This window comes from Equus caballus, chromosome X (assembly GCF_041296265.1).
Source record: "Equus caballus isolate H_3958 breed thoroughbred chromosome X, TB-T2T, whole genome shotgun sequence".
Classification (NCBI taxonomy): domain Eukaryota; kingdom Metazoa; phylum Chordata; class Mammalia; order Perissodactyla; family Equidae; genus Equus; species Equus caballus.
Window position 1 is genome coordinate 128,043,518 of NC_091715.1, and position 16,634 is coordinate 128,060,151.

Consider the following 16,634-nt stretch of genomic DNA (forward strand, 5'->3'; position numbering starts at 1 on the left):
TAGGAATTTAGATAGGAATTTCAACTCGGAAAGGAGGGACTGGGGAAGGGCACAGCAGGAGACAAGTGATATATAGTAGTCATGGTAGAGAATGAAATGTCATAGTGGAAGCATATTTATCTGCTCTACATAGATGTCCTGCAGGCATCAAACTCAACCTGTCTCAACCAGTATTCATCATCTCCCCACCCTAAAACCCGATTCTCTTTCTGAATCCTTTACCTTCAGCTCTTTCTTCTTCCACATCAGCTGCATTGGTTCTGTCCTGGTCTGTCTCTGCCTTCTTTTCTTTCTTAATGCTATCCTAAATCCAGTCTTCCTTTTCCCATCCTTCCAACATACTGCTGGTAATTACTTGATCTCTACTTTTAAAACGTACTGTCACTCTGCGACTCCAAACCTTTATTGATTCCTTACTGCATGCGAAATAATATCCAGAAGCCTCAGCCTGCCCTTCAGAAGTCATTTCTTAACCCATCTTTTCCATTCCTTATCTCATTCCCTCTCCTAGCTTTCCTGAACATTCTCTGCGTGTCCCCAGTGCTGTGCATGTAATGATGTTATTCATCTCCTAGCTGCTTCTCAGAAGTGCCGTCTGTTTTTGAGTCCAACTCAACCTCCACCTCTGTCATAGAGTTTAACACAGTATGCGTCATAGTTGTTACACATGCGCAAGCCTTTCTTCTGCACAGTATTGTGAGCTCTGGGAGAGTGGAGACTGTATTCTCTTTGCCCAGCATAGGATTAAGTGGGGATAACGCATGGAAAACACTTAGCATGGGGCTTGATGTTTCATTTGTACTCAATAGTGTTGTAATAAATAAGTGGGCACTCGTTAATTGTTGGTTGAATTTGAAGGAGAGAAGAGCTTCAGTTGGATAATAGTGTGAAGCCTTACTAATGGGCTAGCTGTAAACTGACCAGAGAAGTAATGGTATCACATAAAATGCCTCTGTTTTGGTTAATCAGTGTTTTAGTGTTTGCAGCTCTAGTGGTTTGGAAAGGAAGGAGAGAAATCTAGAGGGGAAAATTGGGTTGGTTATTTGTTCAGGATGGTGGAGGACTGTGTATGCCTCACACATGAGGGCTTTCATGTTTCTTCAACCTTCACTGCCCAGTATGGTGTTATTTTTGTTGTTTCCTTAGGCATTATATTTGTCAAGGCCTCTACCTAGAGTCTAGAATTCATCTTATCTGTCTATTTAACAAATACTTAATTGAGTGCCCAATTACCCAAGCATATGCTAGACACTTTGGGTGCAGCCGTGAATAAGTATAGTTTAGCCTTAGAAGTATGTAAAGAATGCCATGGGAGAGCTGGGAAAGAGGACCATAATTAATTCTATCTGAGAAGTCAGAAGCCTTCATAGAAAGTGACATTTGAAATGTGTTCCCCTGGGAAAGAGATGCTGTAGGAGTCAAAGGGGGAAGAGTTTCAAGGAGGAGGAAGTGGTCAAAAGTATTAAGTAAGTATTAAATGCCAGCGCTATTTAAAGTAGAGTGCATGGCTCATTTAGCATTCAGTAAGGGCAAAATGGAGCACCCACAGTGTGTAGAATGCTGCCACAGCTTACGGCAAACAGAAGCAGAAGATACCAGGGGATCGATCAGTGGTGCTTCTGAATCCTTAGAGCAGTGGTACTTAACCAACTATTAAATCTGAAAGGGGAAGTGGGGGATTGTAGACAAGTATCTTTTTGAAAAAGGTTCTCGAGTGATTTTTGATGAACACTTTTGATTATGAACCATTGTCTTAGGACAGGGATTGGCAAACTTTGTGTAAAGGATCAGATAAAGAATATTTAAGGCTTTGCCAGCTGGATGGTCTCAGTTGCAGTCACAGACAATACACATAGAAATGAGCATGTCTGTGTTCCAATAAAACTTTATTTATAGAAACAGGTGACAGGGTGGATTGAGTTTGCAGGACCCCTGCCTTAGGGTATTTTTGGGGGAAAAACAGGTAGATTTCTTCCTGAAGATTTGTTCACTGTGCTCATTGCCATCTGTATAACTAAGTGTACATGCATGATGAGTGTATTCATATAAATGTGAATGTTTTTATTATTTTTTTTTAAGACTGGCACCTGAGCTAACAACTGTTGCCAATCTTTTTTTTTATTGCTTTTTCTCCCCAAATTCCCCCAGTACATAGTTGTATACTTTTAGTTGTGGGTCCTTCTAGTTGTGGCATGTGGGATGCTGCCTCAGCATTGCCTGATGAGCGGTGCCATATCCGCGCCCAGGATCCAAACCGGTGAAACCCTGGGCTGCTGAAGCAGAGCGTGTGAACTCAAGCACTTGGCCACGGGGCTGGCCCCCAATATGAATGTTTTTAAAGGCTCAGATTATGGCAGGCAAATTAATTTTAATGTGTGCAGATATTTTACCTGTCATTTTTATTAAAATGAAGTTTGCTTTACTTTGGAGGTGATTAAGGAGAATGAATAAGGCCAAAGAGAAACTTCACGTCTAATGATGGAGAAAATCAGGTCTTTGACTATTATTGACTAAGTTAATTTTTTAAATTCACAAATAACTTTTTTCCTTTGCTTTCATTTAGTACTTCTTTGTGATTGGGAATACTGTAAATTGATGTCATTATATAATTGCTTCTCATTTGTTTGTGCTAGTGGAGGAGAGCTCAAACCGATAATATAAAGTAATCTGTGTCTGGTTTGTGGGGATGTCTCGGCGCTCACTCTAGCATGGATGTGCGTTTGGGATTCTTCACGGATGAAGAATAGCGGGGCAATTTAGAATGCCCTCAGCCTGAAAGACCTGCACCTGGAAAAAGCCGAAACCTAAAGATCTGAGCTCAGAAAAAGTCTGTCTGAACCTTTCAGATGAAAAAAGAAACTTCAAAAGCTCCAATAAGAGAATTTATATTCCTCATCAATGATGATTCATAAAGTTGGATGGAGTTGGAGTATGTGATATTCAGAGCAAGGTCAGGAGACGAGGTTAAAACTTGATAGGCTTACTTAGTTCATTGCCCTCCCATTTCCAAAAGACTTCTGAAATGATTCAGTAACTGCCTAGGTTTAGTCTCTTATTCTAGTAAAAACTACTTTTCAGTGGCCCTGTTTTTTAGAAATACTTGGAATTTAAGATCCTAATCTGTCAGGTTTGTTACTTTTCAATGACTTTGACACCTTTCAGATTTCGTTTTTGCTTTCTAGCTTTCCATTTAGACCTAATTATTTTATTATATAAATCTTAATATTAAGTTTGTGTTTTTATGAGACCTTCTTGATAATGCTGTATTTTTAAAATTGTAGCTATAAGATAGACCAGAAACAGTTACGAGTTTATGTTCTACCCTCCTGTGCAGTGGTATTCTTTTTAGGAATTTTTAACAAAGAAAGTGGACAACTGTCGGTTAACCAGGTAATTCAGAGGTCACTCTGTTTTCTAACTGTGTTAGCCATGTGAGGTGTTACTATAAATAAAGCAATGAACCTGGAGTTAGGAGGATTTTTTAGGCAGCTCTGAAAACTTGCCCCAGCTGCTCTGTCCTGCTTTCTAGTTTTTACTAGAGGTAGTGTTATCTGTTATTAAAAACAACAAAAAAACAAATACCAGTGTAAGGTGAACTGCTCTCACTTTATTTTTGTCTTGTGTCTCCTGTGAAAATAGCCTAGGTACCCTGTTCCCAACTCCAGGTGCTTTTTAGCATTTTTTCTTTGCCTGCAGACTGAAGAATATGACCTCTTTTTGAACCTCTTTTGCATTCTCTGTATGTTGGTAGCCATTTTCTTGGAGCAGGCATCTTGAGAGTAGTAACTGCTTGGCTATGAGAATTTGTACATATACACTGGTGGTCAGTTACTGACATGCATAGTAGAGACACGGCAGTTAAGCTGGGCAAAGCTAAGTCTTAGCCCTTCCTGCCTTACCTCTGTATGCTTCTGTCTAGCCATCAGATTCCAGCTTTTCCCCAAGAGCCTTCTCTTTCTGCCTATCCTAAAAGTTGGCAATCTCATTTTAGTTTTACCTTGTATCTATCTGTGTTCTTAGTGGAGTTTTCCCTAAGCTTCCCCCGTAACTACTGAGAAGGCAGTATTTTTCCTTTTGTTCCTTAAGACTTCTTCCTTTTGCAAACTGAATTTCAGTCCTGGCCTAGTTCAGTTGACTGAAGAGCAGGTATGTCCCAGCCTCTGGGTCCTGCAGGACTTTAGCGCAGTCATAGTCCTTTCAGTTCCTTTTGTCTCCTCTCATGCGTGGCTTAGTTCCTCTTTCATCTATGGTCAGCTCCTTGAGACTCTGCTTATGTGGCACAACTTAACCATGACATAGTATAGCTTCACAGACAGTAGAATGGTGGTTACTAGGTGGGGGAAATGGGGAGATACTGGTCATAGGGTACCAAGTGGCAGTTATGTAGGGTAAATAAGTCTAGAGATCTGATGTACAGCAGGATGACTATAGTTAGTAATACTATACTGTATACTGGAAATTTGCTAAGAGTAGATTTCCGGTGCTTTCACCTCAGGCACAAAAAAGTGCTAACTTGTGAAGAGGTGGATATGTTAGTTAGCTTAATTGTAGTAATCATTTCACTATGTATATGTGTATTAAAACATCATGCTGTACATCCTAAATATATATTATTGTGGTTAAAAATTGTTTTTAAAAGTTAATATAGCTTCTAACCATACTATAAAGATGACATGCAAATGTCTGTAATAGGATGGGGCCTCTTCTTCCAGTCTCCGCATTTAGAAGAGGTAATTGACTATTGAGGTGTACTAGGTCTGCTCGGTAACAAACTGAATAGAGGAGCAAAAGTCAAAGAAAAATCGTTATGATTCCCCTGCAGCTGGATTGTTGCCTCAATGTTACCTTTCCAAATCCCAGCTCAGACTGTTTAAATATTTTTAGACATACTTGATGATAATTATGTTAAATCTGTAGGTATTAGAAACATGAATGAGAAAAAATGTCATAAGATATTAAAATCTTCAATAACAAGGTAAGCTTAAAATCAACAGATTTATTGAGCACTACTTTGTAAGGCACAGTGTTAGTCTTCCAAAAAACTCAGTCTAGAAGCAATTTATGGATAAAATCTATATATTTATAAAGAAAATTATCCATACAGGGGAGTAAAATGATAAGAGCCAAAATGAATATTATATCTTAAGTCTCATAGGAGTTCAGGAGAAAAGAATTATTTCAGGAGTTGGAATATAGCGCAGTAGACTTAAAGATAGCAGTTACTTTCCTGTTTTGTGTTCATAGGTACACAAGCAGATATAAATTTTATATTTAGTTTTATTATGGATAATTTTTGCTATTTTGTTTGTATCTCACCAGAATTTCATATACAAGCAGGTATTTCTGCTTGTATATGAATGCTGCATTAAATAGATCCCAAAAATTCTAATTGAGAAAAATTCCTACTCCTAATCTTGAAAAGAATTTTCCACTCTCTAAAAACATTTTTATTGGTATGTCTTCCTCTTTCTTTTCTTCCTTGAGAGAAACTGACAAAATAAAAGAATAAATTTTTTCTCACTTAAAAAAAAAATATATCCATCCTAAGTTGCTGTAGTTAACTGATTACACTTTGGGAAGATTTGAATTTATAACCAGCCTAAACACTTTTTGATATATTTTGGACATTTGATTTCCTTCCCATTCTCAATCAACTGAGAGATGAGGATTAAAGACATTTGGAAGAGTATTCCCAATGTTTTTAAAATAATTTTTTGTATATAAAAATATTTTTGCCCATTGTAGAAAAATCAGAAAATACAAGAAATTATGATGAAGAAAACCAACCAGCCAGAGATGGCCACTCAGCATTTGCTATATTTACTTCCACCTATTTTCAAAGAATGTGTTATAAACGTAATTGGGATCATAATTCACATAATTTTGTATCCTTCATTTTTTTCACTTAATAATTTTACATAAGCCTTTTCCCAGGCCACTAAAATTTCTTTGGAAAGAGTGGCTATGAAATATTCCTATATATGGATGTACTATAATTTGTTTAAACGTTTTCAATTGTTGTTTTCCATAGGTGGTTTTACATTTTGGGCTATTCTAAGTAGTTGTACAATGAGCGTGATTGTATATAAATCATTTGAGTCTGAATTTTTTAGACTAGATTAATAGAAGTAAAATTACTGCATCAGAGAATATAAACTTTTTGAAAGCCCTTTGATAAATAAGGCAAATTACTGTCCAGAGCATGTACCGATTTCCAGCAGTATGTGAGAGTGCCCATCTCGCTGTATCTTTGCCAGTGTTGAGCCTGCTACAGTATTTTTAACAGTACCTCTCCTTTCATTTTTGCTTTCTAATTGAATTCATTTTCTTTTTCAAAATGTACCTATGCAAACCCATTTTAGATGTAATTTCAAGATGAACCGCCTGCAGTAGAGTTCTTAATGAAGTGGGGTAATGTTCGATTTATTAAGTTAAAAAAACCAGGTTGCAAAATGGTATGTACAGAATTACATAGAAAAATACTTTCACATAAGCATTGTAACACTGTAAGGGCGTCTCTGCTTGGTGAGTATAAGTGATTTTAAAGTTTTCTTCTACTCTTTTGTGTTTTCCAAAATTTCTGTAATATGTCTATTTTTTTAATTAGAAATGTGATTAACTAAAATAATAGAACCTCATAATTGAGCTGCAATACAAATGCCCCACCTCCTCAAGAATTTATAAGCCACCTAAAAGTATTAACAACTTTCCCTGCTTGATAATTTGGCCCAGTAATTCTTTTTGCTGTAATACTTTGAAGTTTCTATATTTATTTAAGGAAGTAGAGTATTTCTCTAGTACTAATAGTGGGCACTGGCCCTCATGTTTTCTGGGAAGTACCTGTATTGAAAATGTTTCTGTTTCTGACTTATGAGTAATTTTTAAATGATAGCTTGAATGAGGGGTTGAATGTTTGACTTGCTTAGAGAAATATAAGGAATTTCATTGGAATTTCTATTAGCCCCTTGTGACACCAAAATTGCTTAGGGCGAAGTAATCTAAAAGTTAGGATGGTAAGTGTTCTTTATGTTAAAATTAGTAAAGAAGAATGAGAATAGTTCAGAATGAGGTATCTAGCGACCAAGAAACAAATGAACAGTTTTTAAGATTTATCTTGCTGTGGACTTATTTTGGCATGGCATTTATAGCTAGGGGAAAGCCTCATTAAAAGTCTGCTCAATACAGTATACTGTGATATGTTAATCAAAACCATTAACAATCATTATATACTTTTTCTAAAGAATTTTTTCCTAAATTCAGAGCATGAGCTAGTTAAACAATATGAATTATCCAATAAAGTCAGAAGATAAGGTATATTAAAATATTTTGAAAGAATCTGTTCTTTTATCTGTTTGCCTGAGTTCATAATGTAAAAGGTAAGTAACAGATTAAATTAAAATAGATGAGCATATTTTCACAATCAACTTGACGTCACAAAATATTGTTAGAGTTCGAAGTATTTAAAAATCTACCTAATTCTTTTATCCTTTCTCCTTCCCTCACTTAAAATTGATTTTACCAGGTTCCCAAGTAGTATGTGAGTTTTTCCCCAAAGATTCTCATTGATTAAGTGGAAATGTGAAGGAAAAATTGTTTCTGGTATGAGACATTCTCCCCAGTAACTCGTTTTCGGGAAAATCTGGATTGTGGCAAGGCCTAACTTATGCACAGCTTACATTCCTGATTTGCAACATTTCAAATTTTCTCTTGACCACAGTGAAACAACAGACATTAATAATATTCCATTAATTTTTTTCAGTGTTTAACATGGGAAAAAAATAGCCCCAGTACAATTTTATTTGAATTGCTTCTAGGTGAGAAAACAAGAAAAATAGCATAATTTAGTTACAAAAGTTTTCAATAACCAATTTGTTTTCCTTGACAGAGATTGATATGCCTCTAACCTGATATCACGGCCTTAGCAAAACCATACACTAATAATATTATTTTATTGTTTTGCTGTAGATGTGTTCTTTGTGCCATTGTCCTGGAGCAACAATTGGTTGTGATGTGAAAACATGTCACAGGACATACCACTACCACTGTGCATTGCATGATAAAGCTCAAATACGAGAGAAACCTTCACAAGGAATTTACATGTAATTATTTAACTTCTCTAAGTTTTTTTAAACAGTCATACTTTCTTTAGGCTTTTATAAAAAATTTCCCCATTTCAAAGCATTTCATCATCATTATAAATGGTGTTTTGGTAAGGAATTTAATGCTTAGAGAAATGGCAAAGGAAGTTTAATAAGATTTTTAGAATCCAACTTGTGAGTGGGGTGAAGTATAATGTTCATTTTCTTGATTTGAAAAGTGAGTTTAGTTTGTTTACTTGATAATTTTTGTTCTTCATTTCCTATAGGGTTTATTGCCGAAAACACAAGAAAACTGCACATAACTCTGAAGGTATGTCATTCAGCCACTTTTCATTTTCAAGAAGATATTTGAGTAAAATATGAGTGAATTATACTATATTAAGTTTTACCATAAAATGTATCTTAATATCAAATAAACTTTGAAGAATTAAGAAAAGCGTTAGGATAAACTAATGTACATAGTGAAAAATTTACGGAATTTTTAGGAAAACTTTTACCCCAAAGTTCTTGTAAAGAGTCCGTTAAGAGTATATTTATCTTTAGGAAGAAATGATGCTAGTGGTTACGGATTTCTGTGTTCATGTAAGTGTGTTAGTAGATTGTAAGGGTAATAGTTCGGATCCTTGCAACTGTCAGATACAGAAAATGTGAACTGGAGAGACTAGTACCTTTTGTGATCTCCAGCCTTTCTGTTAAATTTTTATTCACATTGTAGTACTTTTTTTTATACAGACGTGTTCATAAGAAGTAATCAGTTTTAAAATATAAACTTTTTAAATTATTTTATAGTTGGTTTCCCACTTAAATTTTCTACAAAACCAGGTTAGTCATGTTTATATATAGACAGCCAAATTGTACTTGGTCTTTAAAAGGTATGAGAAAGTTCTCAAATTGAATTCTGACTTGTTTCAGATGGTTTTGATACTTTTACTAGCAATTTAAAAAGATTTAGATTTAATCTGAGATTGTTCTATCTTTCCATTTAGATTAGAGATCTTTAAACTTTTTGTTAGCTTCTGAGAACGTGTTGTGTAGAATTAGATTGGTTTGAACCTATTGTTTTAGGAAGTTGTTTCCTGTATGAAGATTTACTTAATTATCGGTGCTAGCATGTTAAAATTCGTGGCCCTTTTTGATCTCAGATCTTGGCTTTATAATACAAAATAGTATTGTTTCCACTTCGGGACTCCAGATTAGTCCAAATATTTTAAAAGTGCTGGTTAAAAATACAGTTTTTAGGGGCCAGCCCGGTGGTGTAGTGGTTGGGTTTGTGGGCTCTGCTTTGGTGGTCCAGGGTTTGCTGGTTCAGGTCCTCGGCACAGACCTACACACTGCTCGTTGAGCCATACTGTGGCAGCATCCCACATACAGAATAAAGGAGGATTGGCACAGATGTTAGCTCAGGGCTGATCTTCCTCACCAAAAAAAAGAAATATATATATATGTGTCTAGTTTTTAGCAAAACCTTGTCTTCAAGGTAAACAGATTGGATAAATAATAAGAACAATGTTTTTGAGGGGTGAGAGAAAGTGCAACTGATAAACCTTCATAGTGTTTTAAGGTTTTTTCCACACTTAATTCTAGAATTGAATTGAAAAATCCTTTGTGAAAGGTTAAGAGTAAGCTTTCCCACCTTTCATTACTTCAGATTTTAACAGTGTGTTTATTTGATTCTCTTTAAGATTGTAGTGACCATATATGGTAAGCCAAGAATTGAGACTTATGATCTGACAAATACAAGTATATTAACGTACTGGGGCAGGATATTTGAGGATAGCAATAATGATTAATATCGACATCTCCCCTTTTATTCCCTAGATTTCTGAAGCTGATAGTACCATCTAGTGGTAGAGAAAAGTTACTGCAGACTACGTAAAGTAGAATAATTTTGACCACCTTTTTGCTTTGAGAAACTTACTAATGAGAAAGATCTAAATTCATACTTTTCACAACGACTTTTCTTTTAATGTGACTGGCGGGATTACTACAATTCAAATTTGTGATACAGTTGATTTAAATTTTGGGTTCAGTGTACGCTTTTGTAGCACCTTGGGGCCCCTTGGATTATTGACATATGTAGTGTGTTTATACTCATATTGTAGAACTTGAAGCATAATTTTGCAATTTAAAAGTATTACAGTTTATATTTATTGAATTTTGACTTTATCGTATTCATCTAGCCTGAATTGATTTGATATTGAGTGCTTTGTCAGAAACAGAACTTCCAATTATTTGATTGTTCTAACGGGAAACATATGTTCTACTTTATGATTGTAATTTATGATGGGGGTTTATAGGATTGTATTTCAGGGACTGTCTTTGAGAATTGTACTGCGCTAGTCTGTACAGCAAAGAGGAATTGATCCTTGTGACAGTTTCGTGATCATTTGCTATCTATGGCTCACTACCTACTTTGCTAATACTTAAAATGGTAAATACTGTATAATTCAGTCTGTCCTGTTAGTTTGATATAGCATGAACTGTGTTTTGAAATATTAAATTAGAGAATCTCTTTACTGTCTCCATACTTTTGCCTTTTCCGGAATGTCTTATAGTTGGAATCATGTAGTATGTAGCCTTTTCAGATTGGCTCCTTTCATTTAGTTGGCCTTTTTGGGGGGACCGGGGGGATTAGTTGATATATAAATGGTTGTGAGAAAGGATCCCATAGGCTAGAAGAGATTGAAGGTACAGGAAGGAGGGTTCAGCCTCAAGAGGAACCTTGTGCACAGGAAGCCCTGTGATGGGAGGACATTTCCGCTGTAATAGGAGAGGAGGAGGAGGATAGACAGTTTCTATCTGGTCTGTTTTCTCTGTGAGAGGTGTAGGGAGAGACGTGAGGGTTGGACATGTGAGGACAGAGGAGAAGATTTGAAAGAATAGTTACGACGATTGGGAGAGGAAGTTTGCCTAGAGAAATGTAAGGTTTCCAGACTGGATGGAGGGCCCAGTTGAGTTTGGTAATCATGAATTTATGTAGCAATACCATCAGTCAGGTTGTGTGACTTTTCCTTCAGTAGTTCAGGATCCTGGATGTCACATGAAGTGCTTAGTTGGTTAATTCAGAATTGGGATTTTGCCAAGGGGGTTTCACAAAGAAGTAAAGGGATAAGGGAACTTGGGATATTTGTAAGAGAGAAATCTAAGATAGGGAAGTGAAGGCGGGAAAATAAGAAGAAACAGGGAGGAATTAATAGACTGGTGGTCCTGGAAAGGTTGAAGAATGAGAATGAAATTACTTCAGAAAGCAATCATTTGTGGTCCCCAAGTGTGATACAGTGATTTCAGAGTTAGAACCATTTTAGGTGCTTATAAGGTGTCTGGGTGTCGTTATAGGAGTTGGATGGTTGATGGAAGACATCAGTGAAGATCAAGGAACTGAATGGCTAGGTGTTGCTTAGATTGTCTATGTGGACAGTTGAAATCACCCAGGATGATGGCAGGGGTTGGGATGGAGAAAAGGGCTGTGAGCTGTGTGCTCAGAAAAGTCTGAGCATGAGGTAGAATGATTGAGAGTTGGTAATTGTTAGCCACAAGGAGGGGAAGAACGTAGCGTAGTCTGTGGACGAGCAGAATTGACATCATCTGAGAGTTTGTTAGAAAAGTCTAATGTCAAGTCCTACCCATGACCTACTAAATAGGAATCACCATTTTAACAAGGTCCTAGGTGGTTTGTATTCACATTAAAGTTTGAGAAGCAGTGGTTTAGCTGAATGACATGGACTTCAGAGGTACAGGGCTTTTTACAAGGGGATCGAGAACTAATGGCTCAACAGTGCTGTCTCTGGTAGAACTTCCGTGCTGACGGAAATGTTCTTTGTTTACACCAACATGGTAGCCACTAGCCACATGGCGGTTATTGAGCAGTTACAATGGTGTGCTGTCCTCCTATTCTTAATAGAAATTTATATGTTACAAATGAGCAGGAATAGCTAGAATTAAACCCTGCATCTTATGTGAGTTTTCCCCATTCCCATCTTATGTGTGTTTAGATAATAAGTATATTCTTTTTTTTAAGTAGTATTTCCAAAATGTCAAATATTGGTAATAGCAGATAGCTCTGGCTTATAGCTGATGCTAGGCTCTGTTTTGTAGAAGTACTTTAATTTTTTTTTTTAAAGATTTTATTTTTTCCTTTTTGTCCCCAAAGCCCCCTGGTACATAGTTGTATATTCTTCATTGTGGGTCCTTATAGTTGTGGCATGTGGGACGCTGCCTCAGCGTGGTCTGATGAGCAGTGCCATGTCCGCGCCCAGGACTCGAACCAACGAAACACTGGACCGCCTGCAGCGGAGCACGCGAACTTAACCACTCGGCCACGGGGCCAGCCCCTAGAAGTACTTTAATTTGATAACTTACCATCACTAAACATTTGAGAACCTACAAGGAACTGTGATTACGTGTAAATGGTGGTTCTTTTAAAATCATTTTCATTAAGGAGTTAAGACCTTTTTATTTAATAACTTATATGGAGCAAAGTAATCTGTGATGAGATAGAAAATGGTCTCTAGAGTAGATGCTGAGTGTTAGCTATTTACAGTAAGAATGTGTAGAATTTTAGTCATGATCACAAACAACCTCTGCTCAGTTTAAGGTTCTTGGAATTGTAAGGAGCCAAACTTGTGGTTTATTATTTTTCTTAAATTACCCAAGATAGAATATTTTGCATGAGATGGCTGCTCAAGAAATGTTTGTAACCTCTTCATTTTCTTTGGCTTGAAACTAAGCATGGTATTTAATGTGTCACTTATTTTTTGGTGATACCTCCTTGTCCTATAGCCTCTCTTGTGCCAGGTTTTAGTTGTGCAAAATGAGTTAATAAAACAGGATTTCAGGGCTGGCCTGGTGGCATAGTGGTTAAGTTTGGCACACTCTGCTTCAGCAGCTTGGGTTTGTGGGTTCGGATCCCGGGTGTGGGCCTACACAACTCATCAGCCACGCTCTGGCGGCAGCCCACATATAAACTAGAGGAAGACTGGCACAGATGTTACCTCAGGGGCTAATCTTTCTCAGCAAAAAAAAAAAAGAAAGAAAGATTGGCGACAGATGTTAGCAGCTCAGGGCTAATATTCCTCAGAAAAAAACAAAAACGAAAAAACAGAGTTTCAGGGTTTTTTGGGGAGGGGAGTGGAGGAGAACACAATTTAGTGACAGATATGTGACCAACTGATTAAAATACAGTGTTCAGAAACTTTATGTTAGAGATTGCGTGTCCAATCATGTAACTGGATTTGTTCCAGGAAGTAGGGTCACCATAGTTCTATTAGAAGTATGTTGAAAGTGTGTTGTTCATGTACATTCAGCCTTTGTCTGCTGTAATAGTCCCTTAATATTTCTTTTCCCTTGTTCTTTTTCTCTAGAATATGTTGCAACTTTCAATCTTCATTACTTTTATTAAATGGAAGTTTAGGGAGATTTTAATATGATATCAAAGTCTTGAAAAACCTTTTAAGTTTAGTAGCATTGAACAGATATATGAAGTACTGGAAAGGCAGTTTCCTACACTAGTTGAATATGGACTTTAAAATCAGATCTATATTTGAATCTTAGCTCTACCACTTACTAGTCACATGATCTTGGGCAAGTTATTTAGTCTCTCTAAGAGCCTTAGATACTGGATCTGTAAAATGGGGATTTGAAAAAAGCCCACTTCATAGGGTTATTGTAAGGAATAAATGAAATAGTGCATGTAAAGCCTCCAGTCTTCCTTGCGTAGCAGCCTAAGGATTTAAAGCAGAGGTGCTGATGCTTATCCCAACCTTAATGCTTGTCCTTTTGCTTTTTCTTTTTAAAAAAAATTCCAGCATTATTGAGTGCCTGCTGAGTGTGGGCGCATTGGGGATTTTAGAAGAGAAGCCCCTTTTGGACAAAGAGCTTCCGGTCTACACAAGATATGATAAGAGTAATGACTAACAATTGAATATAACTGTGTAGTTTACGAAGCATTTTTCACAAACATTTTCTTAAAGTAGCCTTTTCAGGAAAGTGCTGTTGTCAGTCCCATTTGATAGACCAGGAGATTTTGCCTTACGAATGTTAAGTACTTTTTCCAAATGAAGAACTAGTAACTGGCCGTCTTCACAATTCTGTCCAAGGGTCCTTCCTGCTTCATACTGTTAACTGACCTGAGAATTTAGGAGGGGGAAGGAAATACAGCTTGAAGCAGGAAATAAAAGATGAGGAAAACATTGATTAGGAAGGAGAAGAGAATTGGTAAAGGGACAGATAGGGCTTTACAGTACTAGGAGGAGGAAACTTGGTTTCCTGGTAAGTTGGTCACTTGCCTTGCCTCTCTGGGGCAATCAGAAAGGTAACAGAGGGGCCTGACTATTCTAAGGTGTCACAGACATCTGGGGGCTGTGTTCATAAAGGTTGGCAACACTTGGTGGCATAGGAAGGAAGACAACTTTATTTTGTCACCTACCTTATCAGCCTGGATTTTTAGAAATTGCAGCTGTGAATACAAGGGCAAGGTTTTATTTTTTATCATATTCATTTGTTTGAATAGATAAATGAACAATGTACAAAAATCAGCATTACAAAAGAGTATACACTGTAAGTAAGCTTTCCTCCCATCCTTGCCCTTGTATCTCAGTTTTCAAATTCCTTTGCTAAAAGCAGCCACTGCTATCAGTTTCTTCTATATCCTTCCAGAGCAATTCTGTACATACATAAGCGTACGTATAACTGTCCTTTTTCTCACTTCCAGGAGTATGTGAAAATGTGTATTTCCATGACAGTGGGTATTACCACTTTAAAAACATGTCTCATCTCTGCCACTCCCTAGCTTTGTGACCTTGGGCAAGATTATTTAACCTTTCTGAACTGACAGTGACTGATGACAGCCTCATGGGGTTATTGTGAGGCTCAAATGATAATGCATATAAGCTGCATAGCACATCTGGCATAGTCAAATCTCACAATGCTCAAATGTTAGCTCTTATATTTTGAATATTTCCAATTTATGTATTAAGTGGAAAAGGCAAGATGCAGAATAGTATGCATAGAATCCCATTTGTTTGTGTGTCCTTTTAAAAAACACATGTGCACATACGAAAAAATAATAGTTGACATTTATTGAGAGTGTCATGTGCCAGGCAGTGTTCTAAATTAAGTATTTTACATGAACTAACTCATTTAATTCATTCAAGAACTCTCTGCGGTAGGTCTCAGGTAAGAGGACACACAGTCTGTGGCAGATCCAGGATTCAAAACCAGGCTCTCAACCCTGGAGGGTGAGAAAAGAAGCAGTTTACAGTGGTTCTGTTGGGGGGTGGGGGGGCAGTAAGAAGGAAGGGAAGCAAGAAAGCGAGGGTGCGGGCTGGCAGTGCAGAGCAGGTGGAATTAGAAGGTGGAAAGGAAGATTTTTACTTCTTTTATGCAGATAGTTCTTTTATAATAATTATTTAAAAAAATTTGTTTAGTGTTAAAACAGTTTCACAATTTTGAATTGAGGGGAAGAAAACCCAATAAGTAACCACGAAAAGTTTAAACAGAGGTGCTGTGACTAGCTTCATACTCACATTTTCATGTGCATTTTCAATTATTTTTTAGGATAAATTCCCAAAAGTAAAATCACTGGGTCAAAGGGTTTTCAGTCTTTTTAAGGTTCCTGATACATGCTGCCATATTACTTTGTAGAAAGATTGTGCTAAATTATTCCCATCAGCGGTGCATGAGTTTACCTCTCCTTTCACCATATTGGATGCTATAAATTCTTTTAATTACAGAGGTAGTACATTGCCCGTTTTTCAAAAATTAGAATAGTACAGTAGTACTATTAAAGTAGTTCAATAAAGCCCTCCCTTCACCCCGAAATCACATTCTCTAGGAATAACTAGTAACAGTTTGGTGTGTATCTTCCCAGAGCCTTTTTTTACATACATATATAGTGCATATGCACACTCTTTAAATATAATGACATCATGATATAGATACATAACATTATGCTACTTTTTTCATTCTGTGATATATCATAGACTTTCTTCCCTGTTGGTGCATATAGATCCACCTCATTCTTTTTTTTTTTGAGGAAGATTAGCCCTGAGCTAACTGCTGCCAATCCTCCTCTTTTTGCTGAGGAAGACTGGCCCTGAGCTAATATCCGTGCCCATCTTCCTCTACTTTATACGTGGGACGCCTACCACAGCATGGCTTTTGCCAAGCGGTGCCGTGTCCGCACCCGGGATCCGAACTGGCAAACCCCGGGCCGCCAAGAAGCGGAACATGTGAACTCAACCGCTGCGCCACTGGGCTGGCCCCGACCTCATTCTTTCTTAACAGTTTTATCTCACAGTATAAATAGAACCGTGGTTTATTTAAGGATTTCTCTAGTAATAAAAATCAGTTACATCTATTTTTTTCATGAATACAAATAAAATGGCATTGATCTTCCTTGTACATATATGCTTATGTACTTATACAAGTGATTCTATAGGGTAAAGTCCTAGAAGTGGGCTTGCCAGGTAGAAGGTTCTGTGCATTTACCATTGGGAATAAATACTGTCGCCTGTACCCAGTTTGTGCTCCCGCCAA

The 16,634-nt window shown here is 37.0% G+C and overlaps 1 protein-coding gene across 9 annotated transcripts in view; it reads left to right on the forward strand.

Annotated features, from left to right (window-relative positions):
- The window catches only part of PHF6 (PHD finger protein 6), a 47,978-nt gene that overhangs the window by 9,257 nt on the left and 22,087 nt on the right, over positions 1 to 16,634 (forward strand). For all 9 annotated transcript variants that reach the window (XM_070258402.1, XM_070258406.1, XM_005614510.4 and 6 more), the window contains 2 exons: positions 7,966 to 8,099; positions 8,366 to 8,409. In XM_070258402.1, coding sequence (XP_070114503.1) covers positions 7,966 to 8,099; positions 8,366 to 8,409 — 178 coding nt within the window. The remainder of the gene's footprint in view (positions 1 to 7,965; positions 8,100 to 8,365; positions 8,410 to 16,634) is intronic.